The 14,682-nt window shown below is 42.5% G+C and overlaps 1 protein-coding gene across 2 annotated transcripts in view; it reads left to right on the forward strand.

The window, feature by feature from the left end:
* Window positions 1-14,682, forward strand: part of SFXN1 (sideroflexin 1) — a 21,607-nt gene continuing 6,925 nt past the window's right edge. For both annotated transcript variants that reach the window (XM_064387719.1, XM_064387720.1), the window contains exons 1-9: window positions 1-150; window positions 791-891; window positions 8,605-8,779; window positions 9,379-9,549; window positions 10,539-10,637; window positions 11,934-12,009; window positions 12,564-12,649; window positions 13,887-14,014; window positions 14,513-14,562. In XM_064387719.1, the coding sequence (XP_064243789.1) occupies window positions 8,616-8,779; window positions 9,379-9,549; window positions 10,539-10,637; window positions 11,934-12,009; window positions 12,564-12,649; window positions 13,887-14,014; window positions 14,513-14,562 (774 nt within the window). In that variant the 5' untranslated portion in view covers window positions 1-150; window positions 791-891; window positions 8,605-8,615. The remainder of the gene's footprint in view (window positions 151-790; window positions 892-8,604; window positions 8,780-9,378; window positions 9,550-10,538; window positions 10,638-11,933; window positions 12,010-12,563; window positions 12,650-13,886; window positions 14,015-14,512; window positions 14,563-14,682) is intronic.

Raw genomic sequence — 14,682 nt, forward strand, 5'->3', positions numbered from 1 at the left:
CGCTGCCCGCACGGCCCGGCCCGGCCCGGCCCCGCCGGGGCGGAGCGAGGCGGAGCGGGGCGGCCCCGCCGGCTCCCGGCCCCTCGCCCGCCGCGCCGAGCCAGGCTCTTCCGGGCAGCGGGGCCAGCGCGGCGCGAGCCCGGCGGCCGGGTGAGTAGCGGGGCCGGGCAGTGCCCGCGGGGATGGGCTGCGGCCGGGGACGGGCGGAGGAGCCGCTGGCACTCCCCGGTGCTGCGCTGTGCTGACCAGGCAGGGACCCAGCTCCATCTGCCACCTCAGTCGCCTCCACAGGGACCCAGCCCCCCGGTGTTGCTCTGTCCCCATCGCAGGGGAGCAGCCCCCCGTGTCGCTCCGCAGAAGCTCAGCCCCATTTGTCACCTCTGTTACCCCTGCAGAGCCCTGATCCGTTTGTGAGCTTTCCTCCCTCCTCAGGGGTCTGCCTCCTCCAGCCCCTCCACAGGGACCAGCCCCATCTGTCACCCCAGGCCCCTCCACAGGGACCCAGCTCCCTCCGTTACCCTGCAGAGCCCCTGATCTCTTTTGTCGCCCTGTCCCCTCCACAGAGGTCCAGCCCCATGTGTCAACCCATCCCCTCCATCAGGGCCTAGCTCTGTGTGCCACCCCTGTCACCTCCCCAGGGTCCCAGCCCCTTGTGCCGCCCTGTCCCTGTGGAAGCTGGATGCTGGCAGTGTGGGTTTGTCACAGCCCTCTCCTCCCTGCACACGTAACAGCTCCCAAAACCTGCCCCTGGCCACTGGCTGTCCCCTGAGCAGCGCTGTCTGTGTCACAGGGATTGCGTGACAGCAGCACAGATTCCAGGCCTGCAAGAGACAAGCCTCCCTGCTGCAGGATCATCATTTCCAGGGGAGGAACACGCCAAATAACTCCAAGGTCAGACACCTGGTAGTCAGAGACAGAATTTTAAATATGAGTATTAATTTTTTTTTTAATTTTACTGAATTATAAATAATCTATTGTTATTATACTGGTGGGCGGGGTGAAGATTGGCTTTGTACCAATGTGCAGTTAAAATATCACCTGGATAGAAAAAGATATATGAAACAGTGAAAAAGGGCCGTGAACACACCTGGGGTAGAGCCAAAGCAGTTTATTGGTGGGGGTTAAAACACAAGGAGCAGAAACAAGCTTGCAGCAGTCAGGACTGAAATCAGAGGTTGCACTAACCTTGGTTAGCAAAGGAGGTTTATTTTCCTGAGTGTGGAGATGAGGTGAACACGTGCGGCGTCTCTGGACGTGCCTCGTGCAGTGGGAGAGGAGGTGGCAAAGCAAAGCTGGCAGAGCTGAGCTGGCTGCAGGGACCTCAAACATCTGGAGCTGGTTTGAATGCAGAATGATGAAATCTCTAAATCTCTGGTCAAGTTACACACCAAAGATGGCTCCTGTTTTGAGGAGAGAGCCCCAGCAGCAGGCTCATCTCGCCCAGGCTGCTGCTTTTGTTGCTAGGCTACAAGTGGGATGTACATTTATAAGCAAAAAAAAAAAAGAAAAGAAAAACCAAGCATCTTGTAGTGTTGCCATGCTTTGCCTTCTCCAGCATTCCATTTAGGATTGCAGTAGGAAAAATCATAGTGCAGACAATTTTTTTTTTCCTCCCTGGTGATTTAAATAGGCATTTTACTGGTGGAAGGTGCTTTGAGAAAGAAAAACTTGGCAAGTGGCTTTAACATTTGGTGTAAGTACATTGCATCAGACTCCCAGCCATCAGCTGTGCTGCTTTTTTAAAACTGTGGCAGCAAATGTACTGCAAATGGAGGAATACCACTGCTTACAGAGCCTGATAAGTCTCACATGGGCTCTTTTGCCACCACACAAAAGTGCATTTTTCCCCAGAAAGTCTTATTAGTTCATCCCATTTGAACTAATTAACTGCCATGACTGACATCCCTGGAGAAGGCCTCGTGTTCCTTTCTTTGCCAGAGCAATTAAAACATGGATTTGCCTTTCTGCTGTTGCTTTGCCAATGTTTTGTAGTTTTAAAGCAGAACAAGTCACTTTTTCCTAATCAGAGGGAGGTTTATTTCCTGTGTTTTCTACTAAGCCAACATAGCAGCCCTTTGGGTGGGCATTGTGGAAAATTAGGCATTGGAAAAGAAAAATCTTGAGTTTGTTCAGACAAAGGAGCCCCCAAAAAGGAACAGTGTGTTACTTGAGGGATAAAGAGGCCTAGCAGGACTCTGGAGTATTTCTCTATCAAAGTGGCAAATGTTTCAGAAGAACTCAGCTCTGCAAAAACAAGTACCTGTGGGCACTTTGATTTACAAAGAGAAGGAAGAAACTGTTCTCCCCATTTTCTAGCAGCAGGTACTTTTTTCACCCTCAAGATTTTCCAGGCTGCATCTCATTTCCCATAACAAGGCAGCTGGACATCAGGTTGTTAAGGGACTGCTCTAAAGAATGGAGATATAGGGGCCTAAGTGTCTCAAATCTTATTTTTGTCTCTCAGTGCACATGAAATATCAGCAGCACCTGGCTCTAACTTTTGAACTATTCTTATTCTAAAGAATCCTAAAGGATTCTGTGAAGATGTAAGTTCTGCTGTTATCTTCTATTTTTATTGGGTTTTCAGGGAAAAGCCTCACTCTTGTTCTTTAAAAAAAAAATTCTTAGTTGTCTCTAGAAGATTTTGTGAATCATTATCTGACCTGAGCACTGTTACCTCCCCAGAACTTATGGGTCTAAGTCCTGGTAAAAGACACCACAAAAGTTACACCTTTCTTTCAGCATTTGTGCAGGCTGGCTGGAATTCTTTTTTAAGCTGGATTACTCAGCTCATCCCGTGCTTTGTAGCAGGTTGCAGGTTGGGAGCTGGGCACCAAGAAGTCAAATGTCACAGTAAGCATATCACAATTATATCTGCCCTGCTTTTGGATGTGAAATTCTCTTTAGACTTCTCCCTAGGTTCACACTTACATCATCATGTAAGATGACAGAAAATTTCCTTTTCTGTCACTCTAGTCCCAGTTTTAGCTGATACTGTAAAGAAACTGGCAAAAATTCTTAATTTTGGAGTGGAGTTTTTCCAGGCTTGGGTTAAAATGCAAGGTGTCAATAACATAAGAAAATATAAATGGTTCCAAGGAAGGTGGCAAAGCTGCATTTTCTCATTTGTGCATTGCTGCATGAGTTTAAGTTGCCCAGAATTTCCCAGATCATTTGCCCATCTGGATTATTCAGTCATGCAACACAGTTTAAAATAAGTTATCAAGTATCTGGGTTGTTCAAAATTGTGTGAAATAAATAGTCATTGCTACTCTTCTCACTGTTGCTTTGGTTTGAAAAGTCGTTGCATGACCTCCAAATGTGATGTTTAAAAGATGAACTTTGTAAAGGAACAGCAGAGAGTTGAACTCCTGATAACTCCTGAATCTGCATTTTGTATAATTGTTGCAACTGCTGCTGTTAACCTTTAAACAAGGTTTAAAGTCTTCTGCTGGTTCTGTGGAAAATCTAAATGTAGCCTTTGTACCAAAATTGTTGATCAGACTTTGTGCAGGTTTTGTATGTAATTATTATGTTAAGGCAGGCCACTCTCACTTATTCCGAAGCCCTTTATTAACTTTATTAAACTTTAAAGCATGAACTGGCAGAAGGTTCCATCTGATCAGAGATGGAAAGAAATTTGCTGTGGGCAGGGACACCTTCCACTAAACTGGGGTACCTCAGGCCCTGTCCAACCTGGCCTTGGACACTTCCAGGGATCCAGGGGCAGCCCCAGCTTCTCTGGGCAGGCTGGGTGCCTCACCACCCTCAGAGGGAAGGATTTTTTCCTGATACCCAATCTAACCCTACTCTATCTCAGTTTGAAGCCATTCCCCCTTGTCCTGTCACTCCTTGTGAAAAGTCTCTCTTCATCTTTCCTGTGAGCTCCCTTCAGTCACTGGAAGGCCACAAATGCTGAGCATTCCCAATTCTCTCAGCTTTTCCTCACTGGAGGAAAATGCAGCCATGTGTTGAGGAAAAGCTTTATGAACTCACCATCAGTTATGACTCTGAAAATGTGATACACAGGAGGAGCTCCAGGTGGATAATCAAACTCTGTGTGAGTGCTGGGGAGACAAAGAGTGCCAAAAAATGTCCTGGTCACGAGAATGCCCCCTGGTATTGTTCAGGGGGCCGGGGTTTGTCCAGCACAGCTGATGCTCAGCCTGACAATCCCACACACGAGGCAGGATTTAGCTGCTCTGCTCCACAGGCACTTTGGATACGCAGCTCTGGTTTGGAAACTGAAAGGCTTTAGTGATATGAATGTGCCAGAGAGCATAGTCCAGCCTTCAGGGCTGATTTAATTTGCTGGGGAAAACAGCTGCAGGGTTTCCAGGTACAAGTGGTTCTATTAAATACCTTCCTAATGGTTCTGTTATGTGAATAGTGAAAATATGGGTCATTCTCTCCCTTACTGCATGTTTTCCATGAGAGTTGTTAATTGTTTGACTGTGTTACAGTGTCATTCTTTATCCTCTCCAGTACTGCTGATCCTCCTGTGTGAACATTACCTCGAAGTGACATTTCAGTATGGATTATTACAACAACTGATGTGTTTGTAAAATTCATTTTGTTTCCCAAATCCTCTGTTTATGGCTTTGTTTGTGGAGAAGAGCAACTCCCTGGGAAATTTTGCTGCTTCCACATTAAAAGTAAAGGTGCTGTTGATTGAAATTTCATCCTATTTCAGGATTAGTTGGTGTTTGCTGCATAGCAGCAGGTGGCAACAATAAATTCAGGTATTTACATATATGGGCACCTTAATTAAGTAATGGTTAGGTAATTTGTCTTCGTTGGTTGACTGTAACAAAGCAAACAGTTTTATCTTTGTCTTTATTGTGCTTTGCTTTCCAGTTCCCTTGCAAACTTTCAACTTATCTTAAGGTCCATATGGATTTATTTAAATTTTATTTAATCCTAATGTCCTTTATTTTTTCTGTACCGAATTTCATTATGGATAATGAGAACTTAAATCTTGGGCACACTTAGTACAGAGGGAAAATTAGATCACTGAAAGTAGTGGAGTTCCACCCTTGACAAAGCATTGCAGTTAAAATAATAATTAAATCTTAAGTAGTTTTATTACAGTGCTTTTATTATTAAGTATTTGAATGGATTATGCAAACAGCAGCTCCCCTCTGAAATTGTATCTGAAAATTAAGGTGGCAGGTAGGTAAAAATAGTGTTGCAGCAACTTAAATTGAGGGTGTTGCCCCTCTTTCTTACAGTTTTACAGTTGAAATTAAAAAATGAAACTTAAAAAAGCCATCTAATTTATGATGATGACTATGGCTGTTAGACAATGTATTGATTAAACCTTTTTTGTGCACTCACACTCTTACTTTATAGTTGGACATTTTGTTTTATAAGGAGATCCCTTTGAAGTATATCAGCACTTTACTAGCTTATGGTTTTGCTTTATGGGATTTATTTCCATTTTCAGCATTTACTAATGGGTCTGATGAGTCATGAGTAGCACTGTCTTTAAAACAAGAAACAGGACTTTTGTTGTAAAAATATTTTGCTGGAAAACTTCTGAGATTTCAAGACAGAAATTCCCTGGTTCTCTTAGGCACTGTTGTAACAGGTCTGTGATTCAGAGTCCCGTGACTGGCAAACTCAGCCACCTTTTTTACTTCACTGCAAGTTTTACCTGTCTCCAAATCACATTATTCTCAACTTTTTTTTTTTTTACACTCCCTTTTGTGTGTGACATCTCCTCTTTCTCTGTGGGCATGTCTAGTTTAAGTTCTGTAGACCAGCATTGTTCCTACCTGCTAAAAGGGCAAGTCAGCCACATCATTGAGAGAAGAAAATGGGTTTGTGTATTTAAATAGCTGTCACCTAAAATTTAAACCCCTTTTTACAGGAGATTTAACCCTTTTGCAGAGTGGGCAGCTGTCCCACGCTCCCATCCTATGCAGAATTGAATGTCCTTTATTAAGATTATTAGTAATGAAATCCATGTTCTCTGTTCCCAGCTTTCTAAACAGACACAGACATTTTGAGCATGATTTTTTGTTGTAGCACATGAATTAATGGATGTTTTCCATTTTCCTGCTAGGTTGCTTTTTGCTGCTGCAGCAGCACTAACCCTGTTTTGTAGACTTACAAGAGAGACCAAACCTGTGCTGACCTGTCTCTGCTAGCTGAGTCTGCCTAGGATGGGTAGCAGCAGGAGCAAAGGCATGGAAACATCTGGGAAATCTGTTCCAAGGCTCAGGCACTGCCCAGGGCAGAGTTGTGCCTCCTGTGCAGGGACAATTCCTGCCTCAGTCCCTGCCCCTTCCTCTGGTGCCACTGCTGGGCCCCAGGGCAGAGCCTGGCCCTGCTCTGACCTCTCTGCACCCAGGGACACCCAGGGCTCCTCTCCAGGCTGAGCAGCCCCAGCTCCCTCAGCCCTTCCTGGACATGGAGATGCTCCAGGCCCTTCCTCAGCTTTGCAGCCTCTGCTGGCCCCAGGAGCTCCAGGTCTCCATGTCCTGAGGATCCAGAGCTGGACACAGCACCCCAGAGGTGCCTCAAAGGGTTGAGGAGAGAGGCAGGATCACTCCCTGACCTGCTGAAAATGCTCTTCCCAATGCAGCCCAGGATCCTGTTGGCATTCTTGGTCACCAGGACACTCTGCTGGTCATGGAGAGCTCCCTGTCCAGCAGGACCCTGTGCAGCTGCAGGGGTTTATTTCTCTCCAGTACAATCTTTCTGCTGCGTTAGTTTCCTGCCAAGGCTATAAATTCCATCAGCACACCTTGGTCAAGGAACATCAGAGCAGACACAGAGTAGATAAAGAGGGGAGGGGGTAAAGACAGGATGTGAACGTGTTTAATCTCCTGTGTTCTGTACATTCATCTTTTCTGATTGTTTCAGACTGAAACAATCCTGAATTGAACATCTGCAGTGAAGGCAGATCCTTAATGTTTAGATTTCTTATTACTGAGAGACTTGGGTTTGTGGGCAGAGGTATCAGAAGTAAATAAAGGCAATTCCCAGAGAACCCAGTAGTGTATATTCTAATCAGAATGAAAAGAAAGAATTATCCAGAATGAAAAGAAAGAAAAAAGCTTCTATAGATGCACTGCTTTATTCAGCATTCATTAGACAGCTTTAACCAGATTATCATAAGCTATCCTAAAGCAGCTTTAATCTTTCTTAATGAAACGGATAATTTAATTAGAAAAACATTTACACTTGAACTTTTCCTGCAAATAAGGGAAGCAGTCACAGAACAAGTTACCAGCCCTAACGTCCTGATTTTTATCTTTATTTTGGTGGAAAAGAGGGTTTGAATAAATGAGTGCACTTACTTTCATAGGGCTTTGCAGAACTAGCAGTTCCCATTTTAGACCAGAAGATGGACTATTAATTCACAACACTGCACTGCTCACAGGAGGGTGTTTTTAAAGGCAAAGTACTAAGAAAGGAAAAGAAACCTAAGGAGCATCTCCTGTTGAGATGCTGTGTATGAGAAATCTGTTCTCCAAATCTGCCCTGAGTCTTTTTTCATTTCCATGGTCTGTGTTAATCCTGCAGCGTGCTTGGTTGAGAGATGTACACGTGAAAATAATCCTGTTCATAAGCAGTGCTGTACAATGATGAACTGAACAGTGAGGGAAATGTGAGTGGCAAAAGGGGAAAAGATTGGTTTCCCCTACTGTACCAGATCTTTTAGTGTTCTGGTGTCACAGAATCACAGAATGCTTTGGGTTGGGAGGGACCTTAAAGGTCATCTAAATTTGATCTTTAGCTATAAATATATAAAAATGGATTTATATAGATCCAATTTCTTTATGCCATTTGAAACAAGCATTCTTTGGAGGCGGATTTTTTCACGCTGATTCTTGAATATGTGGCAGAAATTTCTTTTAATAAAGTTAAAAATATACTTGTGCTGTGGAGGGACTGTCCTTTTTTCATTAGATGTTGAAGCAAACTTAGTCATTCTGAAGTAATTTGTACTTTTCTGGACTTTATGCCCCATAAATGCACAACTCTTCAGTGTCCTTCACTGTAGCTCTTTAACCATCTTTGAAGTATCATTAGGAGCTCTGGTCATGTGTTCATAATGTAGCAATTGTTGCATTATATAGTCTCTGTTTTGTTAAAACACGGATTTAGAGAAACAACATTTATTAAAATAAATTGGTGGATTTGTGTTCCTAATTTTTGTCTTGTTTTGCTATGCCACAGAAGTTAACTGGATTTTCTTAAATATTTCATCTGTCACTGCACTTTATAGGACTTCAGGCATCTCTTGAAATTGTTGATTCTCATTCCCTTCAATACATTATTTTCAACAAACAGTAATTCATCACTGAAGTAAAGCACTTTCTGATTAATATATTGTTGTTTGGTGTGTCTGTTTATTAATAAATTTCTATGCTTCCTTTGCATCTGCCTCATCCTTAGCTATTTGTACAAATGTAATAAATAATGTATAAACATTTTGGGGCTTACCCCTTTAAACCCCTGTTCTACAAATTCTTTGGTGTTTGTGCTCTGGGTTTCTTACTCTAAATGTGGCCACTTTTCATCTTGCAGGTTCTAGATACATTAGGAAATGAGTGGTATTTTGAATTGCAAATGTTGATGTTTTCTTGGCAGAGCTTTTGAAGATGGCACCAGATATCCCATTAAATATTAACATCAAGGAGCCCCGATGGGATCAAAGCACTTTCATTGGACGAGCCAATCACTTCTTCACTGTAACAGACCCCAGGAATATTTTGTTATCTAATGCCAAACTGGAAAATGCAAGAAAAATTGTGCATGATTACAGGTATGACATTGACTACTTCTTCCCCAAAAAGACCAAGTCCATGATAAGTACATGGTGATATATTTAAAAGTAAATACTTAAACACTGTATTCATTGCAACTTCTTATTCCCACTTCAGAGCTTGAAACCCTTTTATTTTTAATGAAATTTGCTAATGGATGGGGAAGTTATGCCCCTCTTAGGGGCTCTGAGATACAGAAGAGTCTAATTCTGAAAGTAGTTAATATGACAACAAAGCTTAAAACTTCCTCTTATGTGTGGCATTTGGAGCAGTTGGTGTCTTAAATACTCTCAAAGTGAATTTTCATCGTTTCACACTTAATGACCTCAGAGATTTTGGCTCTGCATTTTAGCTCTAAAACCTAGTGCAGCTTTGAGTAAATAGACTCAGCCAGCATAAACCACTGCTGGGAGTTTTAATTCTTTATATTTCACCAATGCATTTAAAAGCTGAAGAATCTCTACAAGGTGTCTGAGAGTCTCCATTCACTTAGGGTGAAATCCCCAAATCCTCTGATGCCACATTTCTCACGGGCATTTGCAGCATTTTATAACACTTGTGCTTTTTGCTGTTGTCTTGTCTCTTAACCTGTCCCAAGACAAGGTATTGTGGCACCTGGCTTGACAGAAGATGAGCTGTGGAGAGCAAAATACATTTATGATTCAGCCTTTCACCCCGACACTGGGGAGAAGATGTTCGTGATCGGCCGAATGTCCGCCCAGGTGCCCATGAACATGACTATCACAGGCTGCATGATGACCTTCTACAGGTGAGAGAGGGCAGTAAAACACATCAAACGTTTGCCTGCAAGTTAGAGAAGTGAAAATCAATGTTGTTTTCAAAAGCTTTATTGTAAATGTTTTTAAATGTGAAATTTTGCTTCCTTTTCCTCTTCTCTTTCCTCATTCCCTCACGTTGATTAATGGTTCTTTCTAGAAGTAGTTTTGAGATAAGCCCTTAGCCCTTCTCCTTCACCATCCCACTTTCCCTCTAACTGGGAAATGTTCCAAAATCCCATCTGTGTGGAGGACAAAGAGAAGGAGATCCCTGGGAATTTCCAGCCTTACTGGCATGCAGGATGTTCTGTCTGCCCCGTGAGTACTTGGAATGCTTCAATCCATTTGGTATGGTTGATTTTAATTACTGTTGTGGACATGGCCATTGGTGTGGAGTTTCTGCAGCTCCCCTGCATTTCCTCAGTGGTTCTGGAACCTCCAGAACAGTGAAGCCCATTGAAGCAGAGCCAGTGCTCTCTTAGCAGCCTCCATGTTAGAAACATTTTTTGACACAGGATGCAGGAACTGGTGGGAGCTCAGAGGAAACAGCAGCAGCCTTTTGGATGCTGAGATTGTACAAACTCCTGACACACACCTCAGTTTTGGATGGTGTTTATAAAACGTGTGTGCTTTGATTTGCAGTCAAGAATATGAATCAAACCCCCAGGACAGGTGCCCATTCCCAAGCACTGCCTCCTGTTAACTGCTTGTTCTGTTATTATCTATAACACTTAGAGAAGCTCTCTGCCTTTTCTTTGCATTATTATTCATGTTCAAAATTAGGTGATTTTTAAATTCTTCTTCTAAAATAACTCCAGCTACCAAGTATCAGTGTCTCACTGACTGTATTGTTTTATTCAAATAAGCAAGAACTTCTGCATGGTTACTGCTTGCAGTGGCTTTTCTTGATTTGTCATTTTCTTGTGCTGTTAATTCAACTGTGAGTTTAATAATAATAATTACAATTGTTTCTCTTTTCAAGAACGACACCAGCAGTGTTATTCTGGCAGTGGGTCAACCAGTCCTTCAATGCTATAGTAAACTACACCAACAGGAGTGGGGATGCCCCAATCACTGTCAGGTCAGGCCCTGAACCTCATCATTCTGATGAACAGAAATTGCTCTCTGGTATACATGAACATGGTTGGGCATTGAAGTTTGATGTGAGACAGGGATAAGTTTTTCCATCTGTATTAATTATTGGTTTGATATGCACAGATGAGAAGTCTGAGAAGGGCAGAGCTGAGAACTCAATTTCTGCCATTAAAGACAAACCTGAGCACCTTGATCAAGAGCACTTAGTATTTAACAGGAGTCTGTGTTTCAGGGCTCAGTCGACCATTTGCAAGTTTTCCTCATCAGTTTGGTGTCCTACCAGGATATTTCTAAGCTGATATTTTGTGGGGGCCTTCAGTTGTGTCACTGTGACACCTTCTCCGTGCCAGCACACACCACACTGAACGTTCATTTTCAAAAAGAGATTCCTTCAGCTGGTCTGTGCTTGTTTCTACTTGATGTCTGAAAAAGAGACTAAATAGATGCAGAAAGCAAGAAACCTTAAACTGAAAGAAGGGAAATTTAGGTTAGATAAACAGGAAAAATCTCCCCTGTGAGGGTGGCAAGGCCCTGGCACAGTTACCCAGGGAAGCTGTGGCTGCCCCATCCCTGGAAGTGTCCAAGGCCAGGCTGGATGTGGCTTAGAGCAATCTGGGATAGTGGAAGGTGTCCCTACCCATGGCAGGGGTGGAATGGAATGAACTTCATGGTTCCTCCCAAACCATTCTAAGATTCTATGAATAGAAAACTGGAATTACAGTACTTGATTTTCTGGTTTTGGGGCTGACTTGCTTAAAGATGTCTGGGAGCAAACTGTGGATTCCAGCATATAGAGACACCTCCTAGCTGGGAAGTATGTAAAGTGTGGTTTGGGGCAGGTTGGGTTGGATTTGAGTGTTTGCAGCACAGCTGGTCTGTGTGTATGGGGTTTGGTATGGTTGATTTTAACTGCTGTTATAGACATGGCCTTGGAAATCCAAACTGATTTTACTAGGTTAAGCAATTAGGAAATTAAATAAAGAACTAACCCTTCAAAGTGTTCATTCAGGTACATGAGAAAATGCTGAACAGGCAGCAATGCACAACCAGCACAACCTGATTCACTATTACAATGTGGCTTGGATATGATTTTTACAGCCAGTGAAATCCAAGTGTTTAATTCAGTGTCCCATTTAGCTCTTCCACCCCCACCTCATTGCAGTAGCACAAGAAAGCCTATTTAACTTCTGGGGGGGCATAACTATGTGTGTGAAATGTAATTGTTTTTCAAAGTGACACCAGTGTAGCTGTGCACGTGCAGACATTTTCATTTCTGTTTTAGGCAGCTGGGAACAGCCTATGTTTCTGCCACCACAGGTGCTGTCGCTACAGCCTTAGGACTTAATTTACTAGCAAAGGTATTGCTGGTGTTCTTTGTCTATTCTTACTAAACTGTGATGTCCTGTGAGAAGCTCACAGCTCATTTCTCCTCTGGTGTATCTGTGTCATGCACAGCTCCCACTGTGGAGTTGTTATGGCTGCTCCTTTCTTTAGATCCCAACTTTATTTTTCTCCATGGATATGGGTTTATGCATATCTGTCAAACAACCCATGTTTGGTTCATGGAGACTCTATCTAATAAGGTGCCTTTTTTCCAGTTTCTTTATCACTTTACAAGTTATCTAATAGCACTTGGAAAATTAATTGGAGTTGTAATTACACTTCCCTGTGATGCTACTAAGTCCAGAATGGTTTTGCCACTCTCCTGCTACTGCTCACTCCTGAGAGAAGCATTTATGACTTATTTCTTGTTTGAAGCTTGTTCTACCTCTGCCCCACCAGTGAGTTTTCACTGAATTTTAATGTAAAAGAAATGTCTGGTCTGTCATTAGCAGCTGAAGCATTTCAACAAAGACAGTGATGATGTACATTTCTATTTTCCTTTTTTCTCCCCTCTCCATGTGTTTTCCAGCGCGTCTCGCCTCTCGTAGGGAGGTTTGTTCCTTTTGCTGCTGTTGCTTCTGCCAACTGCATCAATATTCCACTAATGAGACAAAGGTAGGAAAAAGAACAAAGATCACTCACGCTGGAAGAAAATGTGTTGTTCACTTGGTAGATCAGCAGGTTACTAAATAAAGCACATTTTGTATCTTTAGCTTGTTTTAGTACCTTGCAGGAACCTCATGCATGAGGTTTTGACTGGTTGTTTGTAACAGCTATAAAATAGAACATAATCATTCTCTTCAGATAAATATCCAAAGAGTTCTTCAGTCTTGGATCTCAGAAACCAATTACTGGCTCCTTCAAAACTTTGATCACAGGGACCTTTGAATAGCAGCTACACTTGGGAAAAACAGTCATTTCAAAAACGGTGCTTGAAATCCCACCTGCAGAACTTAGTCATAGAAGTCAGGCTCTGCAGTTCTGTTTAATCATTGAGGTGACAAAAATATGCAGTTTGTCAGAAACAAACTTTTTTCTTGTGTTGTCATCTGAATAGGAATAAGAATAGTAGTAGGGAAAAGCAAATTTATACCATCCTATTATAAACACAAAGTTATGGGCAAAAAAGGGAATATCTAGACTTTGTATTTACAATGGAAGTTGATCTGTGGTAGTATTCATCTTTTGTAAAATCTGAGAGAAGAGTAAAGGCAGTCCTGAGGATATTTGCTGTTGTCTGTGCTTCTCCCAGTGTGAGTTTACCACCTAACCCTGCACTTGAGCAAAAGATCTAATAGAGAATAATGCAGTTACAGAAACGGAGTTTGGTTTGTGCCTCCTTTTATACTTTCAAGTATATTCTTCATGGTTGAAATGACAGCTCAGACTGGAATGCCAGGGGGGAATTTTCAAAGAGCCTTCTGTTTCAACTCAGTGAAAATAATCTTCCTGTGTTCCATGAGCTGTCAGATAGGACAGGCTCCACTTCCAGAGCAGTCCAGAAAATTCCACATTTCTGAATTAATGTGTGAAGGGACCTCTCCCTTCTGTGGAACACAGAAAAATCATACCTCTTTTTTTCTGCTTTGGAATGCTGTGACCAGACTCAAGCAGCAGATTGCTGTTACAAATATTGAGTTGGTAACTCCTCAACATATTTTGCCTTGATCTTTCTCTGCCTTTTGAATTTTTTGTGCCAAGGAGTGTTACAAACAGACTCACTTAGAAAATATAATAAAACACATAATTCTTGCAGTTGACAATTTGAAGGGACAAAGATACGGTGACAAAAAATGGGGAAAAAATCAGTTCACATCCATCACTGCTTTATTTTTTACCCCTTATTCAACAGGGAACTCCAGTTTGGAATTCCTGTCACGGATGAGGATGGAAAAAGGCTGGGTGATTCATCCAAAGCAGCTCAGCAGGCAATTGCCCAGGTGGTGATATCCAGGATTCTGATGGCTTCTCCTGGCATGGGTAAGGATAAGTCCTGTGCAGTCCTGATTATCAGTCCCTGCTGTGAGGAGGTTCTGTTCTATCAAGTGATTTTCCTCTGGGTTCAAATTACCTTTCAGTTCCCCAGGCAGTGTTTGCCTGTCTGTTAAGAACTTCCCCAGGGAAATGTGGAAACATCCTCAGTGTGAACTGCAGCAGGGAACCTCCTGGGATGCTTCTGCAGAAAAGATACTGATAGCAAAGGAATGGGAACAAATTCCACTTGCTTGGAGTTGGTTTAGGTGCTCTGCCAGTGCCAAATAACTGAGCTCAAGTTTAGTTATTTGTGAAATTGCAGGTTTTGCTTATTGGGAGAATTCACCTTTGTAAATGCCAGACCAACTAGTAATGGGAAATGAAAACTCAGTGAATGACAAAAGGCTGTGAAAATTGTATTATGGTATTAGTTCAGCTAAACAGAAAATGAAAACAAAGTGCCATTCTCTCCAAGGTTAATGCTTTTTTAAATCTTATTTGCAGCTATTCCTCCATTCATAATGAACGCCCTGGAAAAGAAAGCCTTTTTAAAGGTTAGTCTTGGATAATCCATCTCTATGTATTCCATATCCAAAGTTAATATTTTAATGAATTTTAAATACTTCCTGAATCTTTATATTTGCCTCCCAAACACTGTGGGAGGACATCCCTGC

This window comes from Passer domesticus, chromosome 13 (assembly GCF_036417665.1).
Source record: "Passer domesticus isolate bPasDom1 chromosome 13, bPasDom1.hap1, whole genome shotgun sequence".
Lineage (NCBI taxonomy): Eukaryota > Metazoa > Chordata > Aves > Passeriformes > Passeridae > Passer > Passer domesticus.